Raw genomic sequence first — 27,255 nt, 5'->3', positions numbered from 1 at the left:
GATAAAAACCTTAGCAGACATTAATACCATTGCAATAAGCACATTAAATCCTTCCCTTATAAAGGAGGAAAAGCACCCAGAAGGGGAAAATGCATTTCAGGAGAAAATGCGGAGGTTATGAAGCTTTCGATACAATACCAGTGTTATTTGCACACAGATTTGCAAAACCAGAAGCTGTAATTATAATTGCAAATTACTACACCTGCTCTAGCCACACTGGGCATTGCAGCTTGATCTGTGTGATAGCATCCAAGTGCTCACCAGAGACACAGCACTCATGTGCGAGCCCAGTGCTGCTCGAACAACGGGGCTGCCTGTCGCCGCTGCTGGCAAAGGCAGAGGCTTCTGCATCCCCATACAGGCTGTGCCCGCTTTTGAAGTCCACGCTGAACAAAATACCCTGCAATCCACTGTATCCCAAGACCCGTACATGACATCTATGCCACCAGACCTTCAAGACCACTTTTTTTTTTTTTTTCTTGCTGTTACATCTTCAATTCCGGTAGCTTTCTCCCCACAGCACAGGTTTTCAGGCATACTAGACACATCACTAATTAAAACACTCACACACTCCGTTTGTATTTCCACCATACCTTTTATGCCGAGCTTTCAAAGGGATGCAGCAGTTCAGATACCTCGCAGAGCACAAACGCCACTCACGTCACACGTGGGCACCCTGCCACGCCATACCTCCACACCACTCACTGTAATGACTTTACAAAGACTTTTGGCTTTTATGCTGTTACATGCCAGCTGCCAGGAGGGCCAACAACAACAAATCCATATTATGGGAAGAACATCCCTGACTTAGTCCTAAGCCAAGGCACTGACTGCCCATCGACACCTTTTGTGAATTATCTGAACTGAAACAGTAAACCTCCCCATAACCGATGTCACGCACCGTGCAGCCCTGCATTTCTGCTCCACCAGGAGCTAAAAGCTTAGTTTAAGCACCACAGACTGAAATAGGAGCTAAGTCTCTCAGCCACACCAACAACAGATGCTTGCCTTCTAATTGTGGTCAATGTTTTTCCAAGCTATGGGAGACAAGGATCCAACTTCTCTGCTTTAAAACTAATATTGGAAGAAATTTCATTTAACTTAACTCTGGCAACACATTAAGGTGAGAGCCTTAGTCAAGGAGACCTCCACTCTTGCTAGTCACCCAGACCAACTCGCCTTTTTCTGAGGACAATCTCTGGCTGCAAAAAGCATTTTTGTTTGTTTCCTTTTTATTAAGGCCAGGACAAAAGTCAGTCACAAGAGCTGTGGAGAAACAATTTGCTTAGGGAAAGGGTTTCCCAGTTTCTGCAAGACCAGCGTTCCCATTCCACCCACTTACATTCCTGTATTAAGAGAAAATAAAATCACATCCGCAGGCCGGTCATCATTTACACAGGTCGACAGCCAGGCAACATGGCAAATGGCTAAAAGAAAATTACTTGTATGGAAAGATCTTGTTTGAAGAAGTTACGTGCTCATTCCAGCACCACCATTTACATCAGTCCTTGTTAAGAAGTATTTTATCCCTTAAAATCATTTGCATAATTGCCGCAATCAAAGGCACTACTTTACAGTAATAACTTTAATAGCAGTTTTTTCCTTAAACATTCTTTTTAAAAGGTACCTCCCAAGGCTGGTGCATCCATACGCCAGGAAAAATAGAGACAGGAGGTGACATTCAGGATATGCATGGTGTGGCAAGGGACCAGTTGGTTTTTGATTTGTTCTTTGTTTTTGCTTTATGATACTCGGACTGTATCCCTGAACCTAAACCTTTGTCACTTACACAGCAGTCTAGCTGGTATATGGGCAATTCCCTGGTTTTTTTTCTATTAATTTTGATATTTACTATCTGTGATCTTATTATGGAGGAAATCTGGCCTCTTTCCAGGCTAAAACAAGGTCTTCAAGTGAGAGTCCATGTCTCACTCTTCAGCTTGCCTTCCCCGATTACAGGTTAGCAACGAAAAACATAAAGCTCGACGAGGGCCTTCACTGCATACAGCAGCGACTCCCTGGGTGATGTATTGTTACTTTGGGCATGTACCATTAACACATTTCAGCAGCCAGACAACAAAGAACACCAGCAAAACATTAAATACAGCTTACACGTTCTGTATTATTTCATGCCTTCAGTTCAGCAGTTACAGACATCTACCAAGAGGCAAGCTACTGTACCAAAAATATAAAAATAAGTAATGTATATATACACACATATAAAAAAAGAAATGGAAGTCCCTTCTCCAAAGACCTCGCAGTTTCAGAAGGAGACATTGCAGGAAGCCTGGACAAGCAGCCAGCCACATGGATGGGGAGGGAATACATACAAAGACTGTAGTTGCTCAGCACTTTTGGGGCACTGGACTTACTACAGCAATTTCCTTAAGAAATAGGAGCTCTGGCCTGCTTTTCTCAGCTGCATGGAGACAGGAGTACAAGAACACAAAGAAGATGGCTACAGGGCTTCAGTAGCACTAGTAGTACTGTAAAGTTTTTAAGATGGGCAAGAACCACTGGCCCAGTTTTGAATATAAACCACAACTAGAGCAAACAGGCTAAGACCCAACTGGAAGTTAGCAGCAGAAGGCAGACGGGATTTCCACCCTGCAGCTCCCACACATTATTCCAAGGTCTGTGTCCTCCAGATAACACAGCTTCATTTCAGACCCCGGGGTGTTCCACCAATGCAGCTGCATCACTCAGTGCTGGGATGCTCCTCACAGGAAGCTTAACCAGGACCCTGGGAGCATCGTGGCTTTGTCCAAATGGGCTCCGCACCTCAGGTGGCATCAGCAGAGGACTTTGGAGGAACAATTCCACTTAATTGAGGTTCTCAAACGAGTCAGGCCTGAATTAAGGCATGTTGCCCTTTAATGCAGGTCTAATTACATTAAAACAAAATGCTTTCGCGAACATGGAGAAAGGCTGGGGAGAGAATCAGACAAGCTATAAATTAAAGCAGAGGATATGAATACCATGCAAGCTGCAGTGTTAGGGTTAACGTGGGTCTGGAAACAGTTTAGAGAAAACCTGGTGTGGCTAGGGGCCAGCTCCAAGTTTAGTTGCTTTGGGCTAATCGTTTCCTTCAGGCAGGCTACTCTAGCACACTAATAGGTTTTAATAAAAACTTCCAATTGGGCCAGTAAACCCCTCATTAAGCTGTTTTTAAAGCATGAATTTAAGAGCGGCGAGGGTAAAAGGTCATGAGGAGTATTTAATTCAGAACGGCTGGCAAAAGGTGCTGTTGTGATTGAAAACACCAGAGTTCAAGTGTCCAGGGCCACATAAACATCCGACTCTGTCACTAGACCTGGTTAAGTGACAGCTTGAAAAATAGATTTAATAAGACAGAGAGAAAAGTTTCCCACTCTTACTCAAGAAATAGGAACAGCAGATCACAATATTAGCTAGGAACTGGAACAGTTGGTAAGCAGCCCCGTCCCTCCCATCTCAGCATGGGGGAAGGATGAATAAATAACAGCCTATGGCCATCTGGGTGTTCAACCCCGCAGCGATTCCCAGGGGCTTGCTGGGACGCTCATGCCGCAGCTCCATGGTCTCCTACTGTGAACAGTACAAAGTTCTCCGGGAATAAGGCAGACCAACCCATCCCCCAACGTCCTGCTGCCAGTGTCTCTCCCACGTGGCATCTCTCCAGCAAACTACCGGAGTAACAAGTGCCACCGAGCGCTAGCATGATACTTTTGTGCTGCCACGCAAGAAAGAAAACCTCTGCCAGCGAATCCTCTTGCGCTTGTGCGACCTCACACCCACCACGCAGATACTGCAGATGGGTCTGCAGGAATCAATGGGTTAGCTCCGCACACAGTTCAGCCAAGACACAGCCCCATCTCAGTACAGTTCTAAGCTAAGCTTTGGACCTGTACTAGTGAAGTCTGACCTCAGCCATTTCATCTTACTCTCATTTCGTTCCCTGACCACGGCGCTGTCACTAGTGTAGTGCAACTAATGTGAAAACTTCACCCCTTCCTTGGAAACATGCACTCACAAAGGAGAAACATCTCCATCTTGCATAGCAAAAGCCAGAACCCCAGCTGTGCACTCTAACATTAAATTTTATGTCAATGCACATCTAAAATTCAAGATCCCTGAAGACCTTTTAAAAGAAAATCCTCCTTGGAACAATTTGCATTGAAGTAAAGAGTGAGGATTTAACAAGTAATGGAGAATTACATACACTCGGCTCTCAACTTTTTATTCTACTTCTAATCATAACATACTATCTTAAATTCTGAGATAAGAGATGCAATATAGAATCCGGGGGCAGGCATGGGTATGAACTAAGTTATTTGCTTACTCCATGTTTACAGGTAATGGGGAAAAAACCTAGGAATTTAATTCAACCTTTGGTATGGAGAGAAGACAATCACTAAAGTTAGCCAGAAAGTTTACTGTAAGAGGAAAAAAAAAAGCTCTGACTTAAAAGAGGCTTCTAATTCTAGCCATACAGTTGGCCTGCAAAGAGTGCAGAAGCAAGGCTCTCTGGAACAATCCCTAAGGAAACATTTGCTTTGGCTCCAAATAGGGCAGTTTTGTGCATCAAGAGTCAAATAAGATCAGCTGCTTCTCAACCCTTTCTATTTAATGACCCCATTGATAGCCAAAAGGTAAACAGACACATTTCTGTCTTTTCTGCATGTTCCTTGCTGGGAATCCAGATTGCTGCTCCGAGAGATATCCGACAGCTATGGAGGTGACAATGGGGAGTCAGATTCTCCCTGGACAGTTACATCATTTTCACACACTACACCTGGATTTTTACTCTACAGAGAGATGTGGTCATCTGTTGCAACTCATGCAATCTTTGCAGCTTTTCTGCAGCTCTGCTCAGCTCCCCACTTGGTACCTCATTTGACCAGTATCTCAGGACAGGCATGGGGCCATCAAACTGTCTTCTGAATATCTGAGGCTACTTGACACAATAGTAAGGCAGAAGAGAAGAAAGAGGACGGGAAAGCCTGTAAAAGAGCATCATCTTTTCCAAAGCCTCTGTTGGAACAGAGATAATAAATCACTACATTAAATCAGACTTCCACTGGAAAAAAAAAAAAAAAAAACAAACCCAAACAAAACACATCCTTGGGGTATCTCATACAGAAGCACCATCAGGAACTACTGCTCTAGGAGAGTACACCCTTGCTCAGAAAGGGTCAGAAACAGCAAAGCTGTCAACACCACAAATCTGTTGAAGCAGCTTTGGTCTCATTCTAAGCCAGGAGAAAAGATGTCCTTAATTTTAAAGAAGGATAAAATAACAAGTTGACCTTGCTGGTTTCTTTCTAGTCCCACCAGCACAGCTGCAACCTGCAGAGAGAGGGAGACCTGCCATTTCTGGAGCTGAGCCAGGACCAAGGATGCTAAGCGAGGCCAGCTGGCTTGTGGTGGCATGCACAGGTCACCAAGGCACCTAGAAAGGGGCTCAAACAGAAGGAGCCATAGAGGAAAGCCCTTGGTACACCAGCGCTCAAGGAGATTTAGGCTGAGGACAAAGCTGCCACAAAATCTCAGCTCTCCTGGAGCTGCCTGGCCGCTGGCCCTGCAGGTGTGCTCCACCCAGGACAGGCAGCACCTCCATCCATCCATCTCTCCATCCATCCCTGAGACTCCCCACAGCCCCAGCTCAGCTAGGAAGAACCAAAGCAATCCAGCATACCCTGGATGCAACCAGAGCGCTGCACTGCCAAAACCAGGGAGGAGAAGGGGCCAGCTCCTGTTTGCCGGCACGGAACCTCCCACGCCTGAGCTGTGCCGATCCACGGGGAGGGACTCCACGTAAAACTGCCACAATGTGCTCATTGAAACACGCCACGCTACGTCTAAAGCCAAATTTATACCCGAATAACAATAAATAAAGCTGAGAAGTTATTACTGCTCGGCTAATTTCAGAACAGCACTAACCCCGAGGCTGACAACCGCTCCAGGATTTGCATGGCGAAGCACCTCTTCACCTTTCAAAGATAAATAGTCCAACGCGACCGGTGCTTTGCACTGTGAAAGCTCTTGCATGGCTGTTTCACAGTTCATTCCCTGAAGTGAGGAGTGTTTTTAATAACTGTTACCTGACAGGAATAAGAGCAAAGAGCAAAACCTGTGGCAATACCAGTTGATCCCATTTGGCCTAACAGCTTGTTGTTATTTCCAGACTCTGGAGTTCTTTAAAATTCATAGGGACAGCCTGCAGTTTTAATAGAGGCTACCAAAATCCATCCTAAGATGTATCAAAAAAAGCACACTTCCTGGAGGGGAATAGGAAACAGTCAGCATTTACAAAGATCTCTCCAGGATTTTTTTTTTTTTTTTTTTTTTAAGATCTTGCTTTGAAGTAGACGCTACCAAAGAATAAGGCTTCCAGAGCTCAGCAATATTTAATATACTTCTACGGCAATGGATGACAATGTTGTTGTTTCAGCTATATTATAACAAAAATATTGTGGTTTTCCTGTATTCTAACAAAAGTTAATTCAAGATTTACATCTTATTCATCTTATTCAGAAGTAGCCCTTAAGCCAAAAACAAGGAAGAGAGAGACCCTACTGCGTACAAAGGACTTCAGTAATCCTCATAGGGTGGCTATCCAGTTGGGACATGAAGACAGACCAAAGAAAGATAAAACACCCCTCACGAAAAGCAGGTTTTCTACAACCACCAGTGAGAGTGGAAAACGCATACAGACGATGAGTAACTCAAGTTAAAACTAAGATGGGTGTCCTCACTAACCTAACAAAGGTCTGGATTCCCGTTGTAAAGTCCAGCTGGTTAAAATATCCACATCCAATGTGAAAGTATTATCTAAACCACACCAGAGTGGAAACAATTCTCCATGCTCCTCTGCTTCTCCACTGGGTGAAGAAGCACCATCTCAATGATGCTACACACACTGGCACAGTTTGTTCACCTACAACTAATTAAAACAATCCATTGGCAAACAAGGAGACATGCAATGCCCTGAAGGAGAAGGGAGAGACCTGCTCAGTCATCCCTTTTGCAAGCCTCCATAATGCACAGACACAAACGGACTTTAACTATTCTTGTCCCTTCTATTAGAGTAGCCAAATTTCTGACTGCCTAGTGACAACTTGGGAATACAAATCCCCTTTCCATCCACACGACGACACAGCATCCTTCTCCACCCACCCATCCAACAGCATGAGCACCTGGCTGAAGGGATGAGAAGACATGACCAAATAGTCTGCTTTAAGACATCATGACATGGTAGCACTTCCCAGAAAATCAGAAGTACACTACCAGTTTTCCTAATATTCCCACAGTGAGGAACATTTTCTACCACGATTTCCAACTTGCCATTTAGACTCTGCCTGTGGGTTGCGGTACTTAATGCTGAAAAAAAACCCAACCTGTGCAAAGCATGAATCAACATTCCAGACCCCCAAGGGAGTAATAGCTGCACCTCAAACCAGCGGAAAAGCAGATGATATGAGTAAGAGGCTCTTGACATTCATACAAATCACCAGTGGAAAAGGAACTGGAATTTGGGAGGAACCAGTTCACTCCCAGGGGATGTCCTTCAGCCCTTGCTTCACTTGGTTGCCTCAGCCTTATTTAACGACTTATCCTTAATGTCACCCTCCAAATGATGCTGTTGGTACTTACATCACCCTTCCATCAAGTCTCCTTCAATCCTGATTTACAGAAATTAAATGAGTTTTCCTTTCCTTAAAGGCATACGAGCGGAAGGAAATTCAGTGAAGGCAGAGAACGGAGACAATCAGATCTTAAACATTTGACAGAGAAAGATAGAGAAAACAAGCTAGAGTAATGTAAAAGCTACATACCCACAAATGCATCAATAAATTACTACTGCAGATTTTTTCTCTTTTTTATTCACTTACCAAAGGAATACCTGCAAAACAAAATGAAGAAAAAGCAAAAAAAATTAAAATCTCAGTTGATAATTGCAGGAACTTATGTCTCATATTAGTTTTATTTCAAACTTTACACATTTTGAGTTTCAAAACATACCTGTCAAGGAGTACGGGAACATGCCTGAACCATGTAACATGCAACTCAAAGGTACTAAATGGTAAATTGCTGCTACCTGGAAATGCAAGAGCAGCAAATTCCCTCATTTCTGGGCAAATTAAACTGTTATTTAGCACTTCAAGCAATTGGCCACCCTTCATTCAATAAATATGCTAAAGCAGCACACCCAGAAGAGACAGCACAGTCCCAATCACAGCAGATACTGGGCTTCACAAAGAGCTGCTCCCCACCATCCCTCTGGCTTGAGAAACTCCTCTGAGCGAGCGATCTAAACGATAGCACAGCTTAAGCAGGTTCCGCTGCAAAATTACTCATTTATGGTTTCCAAAGCACGGTAAATACTTCCCAGGCAGAAGGCAACAACTGAACTTATTAAAAACACAAAGCTTAACGCGTACTTCTGCGCTGACAAAACCCACACTGTCAAAAAGCGAAGTTACTTCTCGGTGACAGACTATTCATTGGGGTTTTTTCCCCCTTTTGAGCACAGAGAAGTCTGCCCCCATGCCGTCTGCCATCTCAGGGCTGTGCACTAACGCTCATCCACCCTCAGCATCTCAGGAAAAGTGATACTCACTATATCATTTTCATGTGAATTTTTGCCACAATCTGGTGCATCATTTAACTTGCTTCTTTAACTGGTCTTACTGAAATTACCTTTAGCCTTAGCTACAATACAGTGATTTTCTCTAAGAGTATCAGTTCCGATTAGAAGTAAAACCCAAAGGTTAACAAGTTTTAAGACACTGTTCTTCAACAGACAGCTTGTGTTTACTCCCATTATGGCTTCATTCACAAATTAGGGCTTTATTATTTGTATCTGCAGCATATTGTATTACACTAACAAAACAAACAAAAAAATCAGAACTCCAAAACAAAAAAATGCCCTAGGCTTTTAAAAGTTTTCAGAAAGATTTGCTCCTACTGAAAATGTGCTGAATAGGTGTGCAAATTTCATATTCATACACATGCAGTTCGAATAGTTCTAAAATCCATCAATCTAAATATTTTACCACATATTTAACAACAATTTCATCCAGGGCTACTGACGTATAGAGACCAATAACTTTAAAATGCACAATAAGTTTTAACTTTCTTAATAAAAGTGGCTCTTTATAAAGATATCTGTCATTACGGGCAACCTAACTTTGCTATTCTCCACCACAGTTGTGGTGCAGTTAAACACAAACTTGTAGGAATTATTCTTATTTCTTGGCAGAAGTTAAGAACCCCCCGAGGTTCATTTAAAACACACACACACAGACACACACAAAATGAGGAATTAATAAAATATTGTATTCTTCTGAACCACATTAAGTCTTCTGACGTGTGTCTGTTGCTGATTACATCAATCTAGGCCCCATAACTTGTCATGTGATGACAAGCAAACACTTGTGAATTTATTTCTCTGAAGAAGCCTGCGATACAAATGCCAAGGAAACCAAACCAAATGGCCCACTCCAAATACATAAAAGCAGCAGGGCTTCTTGAAGGGATTTTTTTTTTTTTTTTTTTAATAGGTACAAACAGGCAGGTACCCAATTCCCGCAGACTTCAGGTTGACGTTTGGAACCCAATTACCATTTTCCTTTTCAAGGTCCTCTTCCTTGCTTATACAGAGTAAACAGAAGTGTTTGTAAATTTATTTTTTTTCCTACTGCCTGCCTTGGCACGTGAAACACTACCAACAGATAACGACAAGTAAAAACATGGATTTGATTCTGCAGGTTTAGGGTTTTTTGGCAAACTTCAACAGAATAACTTTTGATCTGCACATTGTCAAAACCAGAAATTTTGAAGATTCAAACTATATTCCATTCAGATTTTCTAAATCAAATTAAAATGTGATGTCACTTCTGTTTTCTGGTTGAAGAAACAAAGTAATTAGCCGTGACTTGTCATCAGAGGCAAACTTCACATCACAGTCTTTACAAAGACTGTAAATATCAGCTGGGAATCATAAACATCATCAGATACTTGCGTTAAATTGTTTTCACCACATTGTCACGCTGACTAATTCTAGCTCAAGTATATTCCTCGAAAGCAAAATTCGATAGCAAAACACAGTTTAAACTACATTAAATGACATCACTCCTGAAGAAAACACTTCCCACTGTCAGTGCCCGTGGTGGAGGCAGCATGAAGCTGAGCTGGGGCCGAAGACACAGCTCTGCAAGAGCTCCCCACATCTCCGAACTGTGCACAGGCACCACTCTGCAAACCAACAGGGAGCTCCCAAACCAACGCAGCAAAAAACACCGCCTCTTCTGTATAACAGCTTTTTTTTTCCTGTGTGCAAATGCAAAATGATTGTTTCTATTTGCTCAAGGAGGAGGAAAAGCAGATTGGCCAGACTTGTCCAACAAATTCATATTCCTTCTCTGCTCACCTACCCCATAGCTACACAGATTATTTAATGCAACAGTTGTCTGGGACAGGGACTCCTCTCGTAAATCTGTAAAAAACAACAAAATTCTAAATAGTCTATTAAGAAATAGTACTAGAACATAGACAGGAACTGTTATCTTTACATCTATCGATGCTTACTAGGAAAATACATCTGTATTTATAATCTAAAAGGAGAAAAAAACCCAGTCCTACCCACCACTCACACCCCAGCAGTGCCAAACACCGCAAGGCCCTTCTAACAAAACTGATTTCCACAAGCAGGGTAATTCCCTGCTTCACCCCTAATCTGCAGATGGTGTTAACAGCTCCTCTCACTGTTCTCCATGGAGAACATCCTCTATGGAAAGTGAACCCAGATGTCACCTTCCCTCTCCATTATGAATCTCTCTCAATCTCCCAGCTGTGTAACTTAGGATGGGGGAAAAGGTATTTGGGTAGTACAGATACGTTTTCTATTCCCCATCAGGATGTGGCTCCAAAATCTGCTGTAACAAGGTTTCCACAGCAGCACCTCTCTGCAATGGAAACCAGGTAGAAGCTCTACGGTGAGGTATCCCTTCCCTGTGAAGGATGGAAATGTGACATTAACTGGTCTTCCCTCCGATACCCAGCCGGGAAGCAGGGGACCACCTCCCCAGGAGATGGTAGCAGCCTCAGACCAGAGCGCGCAATCAAATGGACACACAACTGGCAGAGCGAAGAGCTTCCTTCCAAAATTTCAGTAACAGGGAAAGCTGGATAAGCTGCCTGATGTAAATCCAGGCATGGTATGAGGGGAGAACAAAAGGGCTAAATCATGGAAGTACAGCAAACGTGGAAAATCCACCTGCCCCAAGACAGGTCTGACTGTGAGAATCACCGCTGACAGATGCCTGTCTAAGCAGTAACAGACTCCACCTTCCTCTCCAGGTATTCAGCCCAGTGTTCCTCCGTGCGTACGTTTAGAAGGCTTTTCCTTATGTCTAACCTGTGTTTTCCTCCACCACGTAAACCAACAGCTCCTTGTCCTAGCCACGTGGAGACAGCAAATACAGAGAACAGAAGAGAGGGTGGAAACTAGCTGCTTTCACGCACTTGAAGATCTTCGTCTCCTTTCCCTGCTTTCCTTTCTCTCAATTAATCAAATTCATCTCCTTCAGCTTTTCACTACCACTTTCTTCCCCACCACCGAGGCTTGTGCGTCTTCTCTGCCTGGCATGGGGCTGTAGCCACTTCCAGTGCAACGTGACAAAGACACAAGATGCTGGCTGACACCTCCCCAGCTCCAAGAGGTGGAAAACCTCATTCACTGCTGCCTTGCACACGACGGTCCTAAAAGTTAGTGGTTTACGTGCCTGAAAGCTTGTTTGGTGAGCCACAACATATCAACTAAATTAAAGCTGTGAACATTTAGGACAAACAAACATCTTTTCAACGTATATATACGTACAGTACCTGGCACCTGGGGATCTATTTCCTCCACACACTGCCTAAAAACAAAGCAGCCAGTTGGCAAACATCACTTGCAAGAGACCAAGAGTCCATCAAAATGAGATGACAGAATTAGTCTAGTGCACCATTAATTTCAGAACATCATTAACGTAAAAGCGTGGGGGTAAGAAACATTTTTGACAGCTGGTTTCAGTTGCTGCCAAGCCTTTAGTATTGCACAGCGGTTGTGGGGGGGAGGAAATAAGCTAGAATGGTAGTAAATGAAACCACTTGTCTGGTTTCTGGATTCACTTTATTGTGGTCACAGATCTCTAAAAACTGGGATTCTGTGCTCTGTAATTACAACGTCCACAATTTAAATGGAAGGAGCAGGGATAACAAAACAAAAAAAGTGTGCTTGAGGATAAGGCTTACTCCACAGTTTGCACATGGTGCTGGGAAAGGTGCCTGAGCAGAGCTGGAGCCAAGCAGTGGACAAGGAATGGGACGGCCGCCCTCCTGGAGCAACGCCGGGCGCTCACACCCATGTCCCGTCCTGCGCAGCCGCAACACGGTCGGGCACCGCACCATGGCTCTGCCCGCAGCCGAGCAAGCGGCAGCTCCCAGGCAGCAAGCCATCGAAGCACCACTTTATTTTCCCCTTGCAAGGCAGGGAACCAAGCTTGGTTAAAAGACCAAATTTGAATCACCCAGCTAAGCCCCAGCACTCACCAACTGTTCTGTCCATGCTCATTTCCAAAGCTAAAAATCATTACAAACCCTGGCTTATGCAACTGCAGAATTCACAAAACTCAAGTGAAGTCTGCTTTGGTGAAGTCCTTCCAGTGCCAAACCCAGATGGTGAAATAGCAGCCTCAGTAACCCTGCTCTGAGCTGCTCCTTAAAAGCTGGCTGCTGAGAACGGCAGCAGCAGCAGGGAGGCGACGGCAGCAGCACCGCAGCTCCCCTGCCCCGCTTTGCCCCACCGCAGCCCAGCAGGAGCCGCGCCAGGCTGCCCGACCTGCTGCAACCGCCGCATTTCCCTCGGAGAAACAAACTTGAAAAGCATGCACACTGCAAGTGGAAACAGACACTGATGAAAATAAAGGGGTCAGCATCAGCTTGGAGACATTCAAGCTCTAGAACAAGAGGTCAGTCCCACTACAGCATTTCGGCAGGCGGGCACGCACAGCAAGGCAGCCCAAAGCGAGTACTGCAATCCTGCTTTTTCAGGACCAGCAGCAGAAAGGTTTTCTATTTCTGCTGCCAGCATGCTGGCAGGTAAAATTCCAGGAAAATGGCACTGCAGTAATTCCATTCCTTGATTTATTTTTTTAAAATACATTAATTGCATGAATTAATCTCTCTCCAAAGGCTGGCTCCCCACTGCCAACCACTTTGCAGACTCAGTGCGATTCTCCATGAAATGAAGAGGTCTGCAGCAAGGCTGCGGGTTTCAGTGAGAGCACAATCACTTCCTCTCCCCTAAGTGCATAAAGACATGAGTTACCCTAATGCAAGTTTCCACGTACTTTCTACCCCAGACCCTTTGCCCAAGAGAGCCCGCTTACTTTTGCGGTCACTTGCCCCCCCTTCTCCAGGACAGAGCTGCTGTTCACCCAGACAGACCTGGAACATTTCTCCAGTAACACGGCTCAGCCCTGCAAACAACTCTGGTTGTGCAGTAAGCCCAGCCCGGAGATGAGCCGGCACACCACTGGTAGCAAACACTGTTCTCAAGAATAGATTTTGGGATTAAGACCCTTAGGGAAGTTAGTAAACACAGATCCCACCACGGCTTGGACCCTTCCCTAAGCCCTGATTGCTTTTCAGCTCTACCAATCACTGTATTAACGTTCTTTCCAACCACAGCTGCTTGAGAAGTTAGATGAGTTCAATAAAATGAACATGTGCTGGACTAGACTGGGTGCATGAAGCTATTTGGCAAGTTACAGTTTAAAAACAAACAAAACAAAAAAATCATGAAAAAGCCATTATTCTTTCTTTTCCTAAATCTTTCAGCTGTGGAATCAATACCCAAGTCTACATGCTGGCTACAGCTGGCAATTGGATGTGCCAGATAATAAGCAATTAAAAAAATATTTGTCTTTGTCTCTGGCAAAGCCCTGTGGTACATCAGCCATTGTGTAGCCACGGCACCAACCACATCATCTTCTGATAATTACTTTGCTCTTACTTGCTTATTGGCTGTGATCTGCAGAAATGATTGGAAGGTAGAGACTGACTGTGCTCAGGAAAAGGTGTGGTGTTCCTCACCTGTATACACAGCTCCCTGTGCAACGGCTTTACCCATATCCCATTCCAGTTGCCACTGACGTTTTAACATGGTGTTCCCGTGAAACCAAATTAGGGGAAGCAGGAAGGAGGTGAAAGAATATCGCTACGTGCCTTCTGCTGATGTTTGCTGTGCTATCAAAGCATTATGCTCTACGACGTTAGGTCATTTTGTCAGGCTTTCTGCAAAGTAGCAGACACACCCCAATGCCTTTCTGTGCTTTCCTGATACTATGTACGGGTACCAGTCCCGATATTTAGACAGAATCGATTACTGGGATTAATGTGATAAAAGGTTATGAACCAGGAGTCAGAGGGCAATTCCACAGTGCATATTTAACAGATGGAACATGTGCTGGGGCAGGAGGAGTGCTGGCCAGCAATGCGATGGTCATGGGAGCAGCAGCCAGCATCCTAACACCCACTGCGGTATGGACGTAATGCTACAGCCCCTGCACACACCTTAAGGGGACCCTCGGCACAATGCTGGTTTCTACTGTAGACAAAGACATCACCTCTCCTACATATGGTGAATTAATTTTTATAGGCCTCTGGATATCTTACAGCAGATGAAAAACAAAAAAAAATCCTCCAAAGATGCTACTGTTAAGTAAGGCAAAGCCAGTAATTACAGTAAGTCAAAACAATACATGCCAGCAGCCAATGTAGAACATTTAAATTCCTCTTTAACTTCCCTCTTTTAAAACCTATTTACATTTCTACAAGCATTCACATTATTCAGATGACACTAATCTCAGCAGCATTACTTGCTACAGAATCAATAGCCCCAGCAGTAATGCTGACATCTCCGTGCTGCAGCTGCTCAAGAAACCCCCGCACACCATTTTACCAAAGCCCCTTCTCCTGTTTTTGGTATTGCGTTTCAATGGCAAGTTAGACTTGCCGTGGGTCAGTTCTTCTCTAGGAATGTATTCACAGAAGCAGGCAACAACCAGAGCCGGGGCATCCTGAGACGCCACCGAAGCATCCCTTGGCAGCCCTTACAGCTTTTGGGAGCTCTTCTACCAGCTCACACAGATCTTCTGAAACGTACAACATAGCTGGACCTGGCTTCTTCAATCAGGTTCATCTCTGCCTGCCTTTTCAGACCTCTCCACACTTACAGTCTAATGCACATTTTTTGGAGCAGATGGGGCAGGAGCACACTCAAGGCTCCCTGGGCATCCTACACGAAATTGTGTTCTTTGCTTCTATTTGCCCCTTAAAAAAAATCAGCCTAAATTAATGGCATACCACCCACTGCCACCTGCATTTAACTCAACTGCCTCAACCAAGACAAATAACCTCACACTGCAGAGCACATTTACAGGTCTCAGGGGCTAGGGAAGGCCAGCCAGCTACAGCATCACCCTGCTCCTTCCCAGCCATGCCAGGCGAGTAGATGGCAAGGGGCTGGCCCCTCTCAAGGACTGCTGCTAAACCAAAAGCCAGCCTAGGGCAGGGAAGGGAAACCTTACACATGCTGCAGGGGGAAATGCTAAATTATTCATTTCTGACATCAGCGATGATTAAATTTTAATCTCTCAAACAAAAATATGGTTCTCATTAGCCTCATTAGTTCCCAGTTGTACTGCAAGGCAACAGTGTCACATGGTATTAATCTTTGTTTTCATTAATATGTCATATCAACTGCTCACGGCTGCTCACAGCATTCTTTGAAACCGATATGCTCTCTCTCTTCTATGCAAGTAGGAAGTGCCAAAAAGCAGCTTCCTCGACAGGAAGGATGACCCCCTGAGATCCTTCAACTTTTGGTTTACGTTTCTAGAGATAATCTTTTCTTTCTGGGGAAAGAGGGAGGGCAGTTCAGAGTAAAAGGGATGCAAGGCTGCAATCCACAATAACAAAGAAATTCCTGAGGTTTATTGCCAAGGCCAGGGCCAGATAAAGGAATAAGATATTCTAAGTTTTCTTGTTGTTGTTGTCATTGGGATATTTTGGAGAGCTAGAAAAATAAAGCCAGGTTGCAAAAAGGGTTCTCAGTAAGTGGGTTATTTGCAAAGCCCCCAGCAAACTTCAAATGACTCCAATTTAGCATACGCATCAAGTTAATGCAACTCATCTAGAAGTCTAGATATTATTTTTTAAAATACACAAAATTGTACACTGGACTCAGGCACAGCATTAATTTTTGCTTGTGCTTCAAACTTTAATATCTGTAAAGCTGATATCAATTAAGTCTCACAATCCCTCAGCACAAGGTTGTATTACTTCCAGACAGGCAGATAAAGCAAGATACAGACTGATGGAAAGACCTTGCCAAGGTCACACAGTTAAGCCCAACACATCCATTCCTGCCCACACCATGAGGTCTCTCAGAACTTCCCAAGCAAACCAAGCATACTGATGAAACCCCAGGCACACAAGTTCCTATTGCCTACATGCACAGCTCCTGGTCTTTCAGAGCTTGCTTGGAGGCAGTCAAAAAGGTCTTACCGAATTAGCCATGCTACTTAATAAAACATGCATTAGCTCAAATGCACCCGTGTGGATACATTAATTCACCCTTGATCTGTCTCTGGTCTGCTGGAAGCTCGAAGGGTGATTCTTCCATCTGTATGTTGTGTGTCAGACTAGGGCTCTCCTTGTCATAAAATGACGATCTCTGGAAGTGCTGTGCCCTCGTCATAAGAGGGTCACAAACCAGTACAATTGAAAATGGGAATGATGTTTTGCCAAATCTAGCCACAATTCACACACTGGCTGTTTTACAAGCTGGAATAAGAAACTGAGAAGAGATCTGTCTCTAACCTTTACCAAATAGGATGACACTAGACAAAACCCCCGGGTGCTTTAGACTGAAAAATCAAAGCTGTAGAATATAAGAGGAAAGAAAGTAGGGAAGAAGTCCATTTAATGGCTACTAATGCCCTCCTGGAGAGTGAAAACACAGCCCTGAGAATCTGATCAGCCCCTCAGCATTTAACAGACTTCAGCCTGAACCAGTCACCAGTTCATCCACTAGCACACAGAAGACTGTGATTAAAGTCCTGCATAGGTCAAATAGTTTTTAATGAGACATATAAGGCACAAAACCTCCATGACATACAAGTCTTTCTTCGTTCTCTGTTGTAAATGATCTTCTGAGGACAATAATGTAATTGCAATCAAATTAAATGCCTCAGAGACATGCTTTCATGCCCTGCAGCATACCTGTCCCTCCAATAAGTCCTTAATACTAAAGTTAAAAGCTATTAATAATGTTCAATCAGCTAAATATGAAAAACCACCAAGCATTTGGGGCCAGAAAGACAGAGGTACATCCTCCCCTCTGTGTTCTAGAAAAGCACTGCAGCATCTCCAACTTTTTGGAAACCACCTGGGCACACAGGCTTCGAAGGGCACACAAGCACAGCTCAGACGGCACTCGCCCCCAGTCCCCGGGGCTGTACGGTGGTAAAGTACTGTTCAGTTTCATATGCCTTGCAGAAAAAAAGGTGTGCTGCTTAGTCTTATTTTACCCTAAATACCTGTTAGCAGTAGCCCCACCAATGTTTTCCACACGGGAAGAACACACTGAAAAGAACATTGTAGCCACTTCATGCTATAACATTTTATTTATTGGCTTGTTTAACCTATTCCCTTGAGCTCCTGTAACTCTACCAGAATCTTAGCCATGACAGAAAAAAAGGCAATAGGATTTAAAAAAACCACAATTCCAGCTTTTGTATCAAGCGCCTTACAAACTGTACTCTCTAACAGTGGGCAATATGCTTTGTAAAATGAAACAACATAATAACCAAGGGAAAGGAAGAGTTTTCAGTTGACATTTGAAAATGCCAGGGGGGGTGGTTCAGTGAGGAAACAACAGAAGAAGAAACAGGAGATCAGTGGCAGAGTAGTTTAAAAGTTTGTTTATATAAGAAAATGTAATAGCTCTCCGGAGACACCTTACTGTGGGATAAAAGTGATTTTATTCCAGAATTACAAATTCACTTTAGAAGTGCATTAGTTATTCTAGTACAGAAATGATTTAACTTCTGCCGGAATGCCTCTCCCGGAGAGCTTGTCCTAACAAAGGGCCCCTACTGCCGATGGTCCATTGCTGCAGACGTACGTCCCAGCAGAAACCATAGGGAATAAAACCACAAATGGAGGTTTCATGAGGTCACCTGCAACAAGTATTTTTACTTTTAAACAAAGGGGCAGCTTTCCCCATTCTTATTTAAATGCACGACAATCCATTATATTAATATTCAGAAGGGAGGAAGTGGGGAGGAAGGCAAAGCCATTTGTGCGGGACCTGTGGAGCTGCGCTGTTCTTCCAATGACCGAGCCTAGACAAGCAGGATTTGCAGTCTGCAAAATGGATGCTGAAGTATGAGGAACTCCCACAAAATCTTTTTAAGCATCTTTAGCTTCATTAAATAGCTTTCATTATACTCAAGTTGGGACTACCTTTTACTATTTCACTGAAATCAGCCATAGTCTGCAAAAATTACAAGAAAAATCAAGGTTAAAAGTTAATGTCATGATTAAGTGTTCACCCAGCCGACGGGCGAGACATTAAACATTCTTTTGCACTGGCAGATTTTTAGATTCTTGACAGTCTCCTCCTACTTCAAGAGAAAAAGTTCAAAATGGAAGAGGAGGGGTGGAAATCCAGTATTTTCAGACAGACACACTGAGCTTTTGATGCAAGTGTGGCACAATAATATGCGTGCCCCATGACCAAGAGAACGTGTCCAGGTTTGGTCTGAGCAGACCCTGAGTACCACAACTCTTTTGGGAACAGAGTGCTCAGAATTACAAAAGCTCCCTGGTACATTCCACTTTCAAATTCAACAAAGGCAACCTTGGCACCGCATTTCACAGGTACCAAAATCAAGATGTTTTTCTCTGAAAGCTAGCCTAGTTTTGAGAACCACCAAAGTGCATCTTATTTCAGACAGCCCACCTGCTCTTTGGCAGAGCCAAGAGAAACTGGCAAAGTCAAGAATTCGGGGCCAGGACAACATCCTGGCCCCAGTTCTCAGGATTTTAGGTTACCGAAGTAATCCCTTATCCCGCAAAATCCATTACAAACAGCTCACATCAGCCTGTTCCAGGAGCAGCTTTCTTAAGGGTTGTAACACCCTCAAAGACCTTCAGCTGGTCCCTTGCCGAGCTGTCACAGCAGGCTCAGCTGTCCCCAGGCACAGTGTGGAGTGTCCCCTAGCTCACAGGTGGAGGCTGGCAGTACCAGGGCAGGCAGGCAACATGTCCTGCCCTTCAAAGGAGACAGTTTGCTCTTCTAAAGCTTCCTCTGACTCTGAGCCCAAGCCAGCTGGACAGCAGTTGAAAGACTCGCTCCTTCAGCAGCACCCACTATCTGGAGTCTCCAGCCCAAAACAAATAGAAACATTTAAAATTAAAATAGAAAAAGAAAAGGCGATAAAAGGAATAAATTGTTCCTCAGTGGCCTAAAGAAGAGAGCTCTATTCCTCCTTATCACTCCGTATCTTCCTTGAACTGGCTTCCCAGGCAACTACTGCAAAGGATTTTGCTGGATCGGGTCAGGCCGTGGGTCCGTGCCCGGCCCAGCCGTGCCAGCTCGCAGGAGTCTGTGCCTGCCGGCTGAAGAGGAGCTTTGAGAAAGGCTGTACGGTAACGACAAAACAATGCAGCCACAGGAGGAATTTCTTCCTCATTTCAGATGCCTTTTTGCTGAGCTATCTTGGTAACTGATGAGTGATGCCTGACAACACTGTCCTTTCCCCCTTTATAAGATCATCTGTGGTCTTCAACAGATGCTTTGGAGAAGAATCAGAACTCATCCAAACCTCTCAATCTGCCCAAATCTCAGAGTAAGACAAAGTTAACGGACCATCTAACCCCACCTACAAACCAGCATGTAAAGGGAGCTTTAAAGCCAGCCTTAGTTTTAAGGACAATGCTGCCACCCATCCACCCACCATCAACAGCAGAATTCATGAGACTTCTGGTACTCTCAGCTCATCCCTCGTACCACCACCATTCCCTGGAGGATGGTGAGAAATGAGTTAATCCCCTCCCTTGCTTTTTCCCTCTGTTTACTTGCAGTGTCACACTGTACGCACATTGAATGTCACACTGTATGCACAATAATAATACGGTATGACCACCCAGTGACCCATTTCAGAGGATCTAATGAAAAATGCAGCCACAGCTGAATGAACTGTACTGCTGCGTTGCTTTGATTCTCTTCCCCCACCCCTTTACAAGAAGGACCTAATTTCCTGTTTAATATATTTGATGCCACAATGGAGGAGAAATGAAGTTGAGGCAATGCCTCCTATCCCCCCCTCTTTTCTCTCTTACCCCTTCTGCAGAAGAACCTGACCCATTCCTTTGGTGTGTTATTGCTGTGTGCCAGGAGTCACCTGTCTGTGCCAGAGTAAATTTTAAACTACTAGCAGAGTAGGAAAAAACACAGCCTTATCTCAAATATCAAGAGTCAATTCCTTTCAACCACAGCATCCACAAAAGGCAAACTCTGGGCTCTGCTTGCATTCCTGCTGGCCAGCTCATTGCCTTCAGAGCTGCAAAGAGACCCAACACTTGGCCGTGAGCTTCTAACCCTGCTCAGGAAGAGGCGTTTGGACATGGTCTGCTGGACACTGGTGGTGGCTCGGTGCAGCCGTGGAAGAAGGCTCCCCTCCCTCTGCCTGGCCCTTTGCTTCTCCCTTGAAGACTTGAAAGATGACAGAACAGCCACTCAGAGCTCAACGGGCACAACCGGATTTCTTCTGGCAAAACCTCAAGAATTCTGCAGACCGTCACCCCTCCAGCACCAGCAGAGAAGACATCACACCTCTGCCTTCAGTCTGTCCGTACCAGGAATAGCAACTGGGAGCAGAGGACCAGCACAGAACATGACACAGAGAACACATTTCCAGCTAGCCCTCTTTAAAATCAAAACTGTAACAACATTGTAGCACCACTATAGCACCAGCACACTGAACACTCCAGAGTGCCCTGTGGGCACTAACGAAGACAGTCTGCCATGCTAATGTCTTGGTGCACTGCTCCAGGAGCAAGCCAGATCAAACCTTCAGCCCCAAGAGTCACTGCAGGTCCAGCTTTCAGCTACAAAACCTCCGGAGCTTGAGGGGGAGGTTGTTAGGGTTCCATCCCACCCACCCCCTGCCCCAAAGAGAAACACAAACAGAAGGAAGTCCAGGAACACATCCAGATTTTGCTGCTACAATGACACAAGCTCCTGTATCTCTGGAAGTGAAAGCAGGACTATGCTTGAATTCTTGCCCTGTAACATAAAACATCTAGAAAAATAGATGAGCGATTTTGGAATAACTTGGGAACTGGCAATGGAAAACTATCCACCAAGTTATTTTTAAAATTTTGTGGCTTTGTTTCATAGCCTTAAGTTCATGCTGAGTTAAGAACTCAGAGAATAGAGCTTTTCAGAAAACTAAAGCTGTTATCCTTCACCCACTTACATACCATCTGGAGTAGGATAGGAATGAATGGGACTGGACAAGATGCAAGTCTGCCCAAGTGCATGCAAATCCTTAAAATTAAATTCACTGAGCCCATCTATGGGGAAGCTGTCCTTGTCATGTGTCGTAGAGCCAGAAGATTTGGGAAGAATATCCCAGTGACACAGCTTATCATGTTCATAGCTTGGGCACCTCTTCATGGTATAGCCTTTTACCTCCCCAAAGTTACCACACCATCTCGGCTACAGGAAGAGAGGTACTTGAAGAGGTGAACTAATGAAATTTGGGGTTCTAAGGGCCCATCCTCTTTTAACCAATGTGTTTGGGGCCCTAACACGTGTGAGGACCACCTAAAGCCTTTCCTTTTGCATCACAGCTTTTCCCTGCAGCAAGGCAATATGCAGTCGCTACTTTTCCTTTATTTTTTCCCCACCAGTTTCATGTACTTATCTTGAGTGTTTCAGCTCTCTTCTGGATAGAACTGAAAATTGAGAAACTATCTCAAAGGTAATTATTAGGAGGATTCCCTTGCGACAGCCATGAGGGAAAGTACTCCACAGCAGGGACCGTGTGTAGCATGGCATGTTATGCAGCCAATTTGCCTCTCAGAGAGGACAAAAGAAATCAGGGCAGATATACCAGGTAAAAGAGAGAGCTGGGGCATGCCCATACTTCATTTCTGCCAAATGCTTTCCTTCTCACATTCTTACATCGCTCCTTACCAGAGTACCAACCTCAAATGGTGACAGAAAGTCAATGTGTACAATGAACAGCAAGAGATTACAGAGAAAAACAAAACAGGGAGATTGTTAACCTACCAGATCTGTCCAACATTGACCAACGAGAGGTAGAGAACCCACAGGGCAGACATGAGGACCATGTTTGCACATCCAGTTATCAATACAAAGGCTGAAGTTGCCAGGCCAAAGAGGGAGAGGTAGTCCAAGGTGCTGTCCATGTCTGACCAATCCAGAAACCAGATGATTGTTGGTGCATAGCTCAGAGCATCCAGGTTTATCTTCCCTTTGAAATACTTTTTGACATTCTGCAGGTACAGTTTACAAGGGAGCAGCCCCTTCTCCCCTATTAGCTGCTTGTTTTGATGATACGCCACCAGGAATGCCACAACTAGAGGAAAACAAGGAGAGGGGAAACAGTATTAGAAATCATCCAGGCAGAAGTTACGTATTTTGAGTTCAGAGTTACAGAAGTATATTCATGCCTCAGAAAGGAATTTATTCACAAGCCCTCATCTTCATTAAAATACAACACAGTCATTTCTATTAACCATGATGCAGAAGGCAGAGGAATTCTATAAATACGGTCTCTGCCTTCACACCAGGAAATGGCACAGAGTCTGTTTTAAGATAATTTTCTCCTCAACAGCTGTAAGGGACATGCCACTTGCTTCAGGCACACTCAACAATACACTTCTGGGAAAAGCTCCCTGTAACAGAGAGCCCTGACCCAATGCTGAAACAGAAGGCGCAGCCCAGCTCTGCCAGACTCTGCGTGACCCTAGGTTAGTCACATCAGCTATTCATCTCCTAATGCAGATGAGGAAAACAGCTTAATTGCACTGCGGAGCACAAGGGAAAGTAACACATTAATTTCAAGGCTTTCGGACAGAATATCCTTTCTACAAAAAGCATTTGGAAAGGGGACACCGGGAAGCCCTCAGCTCCCGCACAGATACCGTGGAGCACGGCTGAAGCAGCCAGAAGAGCACATACAACTGCCCTCAGCTCTGCAGCAGCAAAGACACAGTTGTACTTTCTGACCCTTGGTATTTAAGTTCCACAAAATATTTTGCAGTGTCAATAGACTACAGCTCCAGCATGGATTTTGTTATTGATGGTGATTTACAATGTCTGCTGCTCCCAGTATAAATAACCCACAGAGCAAACTGTGCCTGCAAGGTTACGCTTTGGCTTCATTTTCACATAAACACTATCTGTGCGTCTATCAAGCACTGGAAGTTTATCCATATATTGAAAACACTTAATATTTCAAAATATTGATAACAAGACAGCTAACTCACACACTATTAAAGAGGCATTCAAAGGACACCTGAATTCTTTTGGCAGCGTGATGGTTAACAGTTATCCACTGCAACTGCAAAAGACAGCAGTTATGCTATGAGTTGGCCTTCTGGATCCTCTCACATCCTGGTATGTTGGAAATATAAAGTCTTAATATTTTCCTGTCCTCTAAATTGCTACTTTTTATATGTCACTATAGCTCTCTCATTTATAGTGTCTATGCTCTTACACTGGACAATCTTAGAACAGCCAGATGCTTTTTTTAACAGCACATAAGCAATTTAATTACAGATTACAGACCTAGAATTTGATGTTCTACAGAGAAAGTTGGTCAGTTTCTAGGGATTATCTCATATTTTAGGAATCTCCTCCAGTTACCAGTTTGCAGTTTGTAACTGCAGTAATCTCCTTTTCTCAGAAAAAAAAATTATGAAGGCCAACATTTCCTGATTAGGCTCCATCCCTTTTGCTCCCAGCAGCTAACTTACCCATCTTTCAAACATTATCCAAACACCAGCCACGTCACACACAGCAACACCAGAGGTCTTGCAAAAGGCCAGTTTGTTTCCCCCCAATCCTCCCTGGTTAATGATCAAATCTGTTTCCTTCCTTATCTGAATACTGTCATTCTGCAAACAAGAATTCTGGTGTTCATCTGGTTGGTGTCTCTCACTGGGAATGCTGGTGGAAAGTCTGTGTGAAACTATACCCCAGTTCAGGCCCGGATTCCCATTTCTTTGAAGTTTGACTAGCAATCAAATGTCTGCAGCCCCAGGGAATAGAAATAAATGTCCCATTCCCCCCAGACACATACAAAGGTCTCCAGTGGATTTCAGTTAATCCACTTAACACTTACTCCATCTCTTTGCACATGCTGTGTATTTTGCTCTTATTTGAAAAACCACTAAACCTCACAATCCAACGCGAATCGGAGGTCACTGGGAGGGGTTCCCATTGATTTCAACAGACCCTGAATCACAGCGCTAACACAATAAAGTTGGGGGTTTAATTGGCTGCATCTCTTCCCATTTGTCTTTTGTACAGCGAAGGATTTTACAAACTAATAAAAGACATGGAGAATATTTACTCAGTTATGGATGGGGGAGGGAGGGGACAAGAGAAAAACTGATCACAACACTAAAGAATCAGTTTTGGACCGCAAATTAAGTGTTTTATATTTTAGAGTAGTCATATTTTTCTACCAACGCTTGGTTCAGCACAACTGTGTAATCAGAAAGCCTGACACGTGAAACTGGCAGAAATATAATGCTTGGGAGCCTCAGACAACTTAATATCTTCATTTTTGGTTTAAAAAAACCCCGAAAAACAAAAAACCAACTCTGCCTTAAAACTCCATGGCTTGATTTCCCTTGATTAGCACTGCAATTTGCTGCACAGTTTTCCAAAAGTGCTAATCAAATTCACCTCTAAATGCTATAGAAATTGCTGCCCCAACCCGTAACTGCTAAGCAGGTTTTTTTTTTCTAAAAAAATCTAAATTAGACCCCTGCACAGTATGCAAGATAAACAAGGAAAGGGTAAATTAGGAGAAACAAACTATAGCAATTGCAGAAAAGTACACATTGTATGTACAAAATACTGCACAGCCTTTTTAAGTCTGAAAGCAGCAAGGACTGCATTATAGGCTGGCAAGAACTGAACATCTAAAGATTTCCCAGTTTGGGCTCCAAAGTGGTTTTCTCCCGGAACATCAATCTCTCACAAGACGCTGCACTGCTGATATTTCTCCATTACCATTTCACAACTAAATCCCACCGGCAACAGCCCTGCTTTATGAAGAACTCATCTAACCCAAACAAATCCTGACCGTTTCACCTAGGTTTGGATCCAGCACCCTCTCAGGCCATGGGGGCCAGTCCAAGCGCTGGTGATCGCTCGCTCACACTGGGCAGCCTTCCCGGGATGTGCTGCTCCATCCTGGACCCAGCTCCCCCTCCTGGACACTGCCCAAGCTGAGCTGCCGTCTCCACCACGCCATGCTCCCTCTCCACTCACCTCCAGCATCTTTTGGAGCACCTTTGAAGGGCACATCCCTAAGGCAGCACCCACTTCTCAGGCCCCCCCCACCAAACCATCCAGATCTACCCTCCCAAGGCACCAGCTAAGCCTTCAGGAAGCTTCACCCTGTAGGCAGCAGTTCCTGTGTTACCAGAAACTAAAGACAGATTCTGCAAAGGATTTCAGCAACACAGGAGATGCACAGATCCAGGGGAAAAAAAGGGAAGTTATTTATCAGCTTGTCATTGCTTCCTCTCCCTGAACCCCTCTCAAGAAACGGTATCCTTAAATTGACCGTAACACAGACCCTGCTCCCTCCTCCACGAACCTTCCCTTTGACCTTTGCTTAGTTTGATGGGGGGAGACCTTTTTGGCCCCCAAAGCCTGTGTTTTTCTTCTTCTTCCTTAACCCCTATTCTGAAACCTGGCTCCCTTTGGCCTTGTATTTGGGGTTTTTCCACTCTACATCTTCCCACTCCCTCCAGGTAAACATGGTCAAACAAGTTTGCTTCCACCTCGGGCACTGGCTGGCATGCTCGCTGCACTGCCAGAGCATGGGGCAAGGTTAACAGCTCCTCGTTTGTCCTGTACCTTCCTCCTGGCAAGACAGTGGCAAAGCAGTTCCATTACATGAACCAGTTAGTAAGTCAGCCTATGCTGGGGGGAGCCAACCTACACAGCATTCTTCATTCAACCATGCCACGGGGCCCAAGGCACGGATGGAGTCTGCCCAAGCAATGGCACTGCATCTGCCTTAGCCTCTCCAAATGCTCTGTAAAGCTGTGCCCTTGGGTGTCCGCAAGGCTCATGCCAGCCCAGAGTTGTTCCTATCTCTGGCAGAAAAGAGAGAAGGGTCTTACCCACAGGGATGCTGAAATGGCAAAAGAGAGTCTGAGTGGGCAACCACTGGGCACTGCTGTTAGCCAGGCAAGTGGGCAGAGTCTCTGCCACCAACTGAGCTGCACGACTCTACATCCTGCTCAGAAGTTGCCTTCCTCCTCAGCAAACCTGACTCTGGGATTTGCAAACTTTGGGCAATGCATTCATCAGCATCTCCTGTCAGTTCAGGATTTATTTTTCCACCAAGAACAGCAAACACTTGCATTCCTGCGCACCAAGCAACTTGCCCCCACCAGCTCCTGAGTTACCTCCAGCTCAGGCATGCACTGCACTGAGGAGTCCACAGCAGATTCCCCCAGGATGGAGTGAGATGATGCAGGGCCTGATCCGGAGTCACCCTCTCCTTCCAGCCCCCTTAAGCAGGCCAGACCCCACAGAATGACTCTCACTTTCTGGCACCAACTTACCAAATGAGAACATAACTGAGAAAGGCACTTTTTCAGAGTTCAGAATATGCTTTGCTGAGCAGGACGCAGAAGCCGATGTTTGCCTGCAGCTATCCTTTCCAGCATTGCAGATGGAATGATGCGAGGCCACAGCTGGGCTCCTAACCCTGGGACATGCCCTGCAGCTCCCTGCACAGCTCTGCACACCTCCAAGTCTCCAGACCCAGCATAAAACCCCATCACTCTGTCCATCACCCCTGCGACTGCCTGGACTTTTTTGAAGTTCTTCTTGAATTTGGGTGCTTTCAGCCCCTGCCAGTCTCCCCTGCT

General features: G+C 44.7%; 1 protein-coding gene across 8 annotated transcripts in view; it reads right to left on the bottom strand.

The window, feature by feature from the left end:
• LMF1 (lipase maturation factor 1) overlaps positions 1-27,255 on the bottom strand; it is a 218,164-nt gene that overhangs the window by 185,009 nt on the left and 5,900 nt on the right. For 6 of the 8 annotated variants that reach the window (XR_005827344.1, XR_005827345.1, XR_005827346.1 and 3 more), the window contains exons 2-3: positions 22,397-22,706; positions 7,875-7,885 (exon numbers count right to left, since the gene is read on the bottom strand). Coding sequence is in view for 4 of the 8 variants with exons in the window: in XM_040590105.1 (XP_040446039.1) it covers positions 7,875-7,885; positions 22,397-22,706 (321 nt within the window). In the remaining 4 variants the exon portion in view is untranslated. Of the gene's footprint in view, positions 1-7,817; positions 7,833-7,874; positions 7,886-22,396; positions 22,707-27,255 lie in introns of those variants that run through there. The other 2 variants (XM_040590104.1, XM_040590106.1) reach the window with 2 other exon arrangements.

The sequence above is a fragment of the Falco naumanni genome, chromosome 4 (assembly GCF_017639655.2).
Source record: "Falco naumanni isolate bFalNau1 chromosome 4, bFalNau1.pat, whole genome shotgun sequence".
Taxonomy (NCBI): Eukaryota; Metazoa; Chordata; class Aves; order Falconiformes; family Falconidae; genus Falco; species Falco naumanni.
Note: the sequence above shows the minus strand (reverse complement) of the source record. Positions and strands in the feature narration are given on the sequence as shown.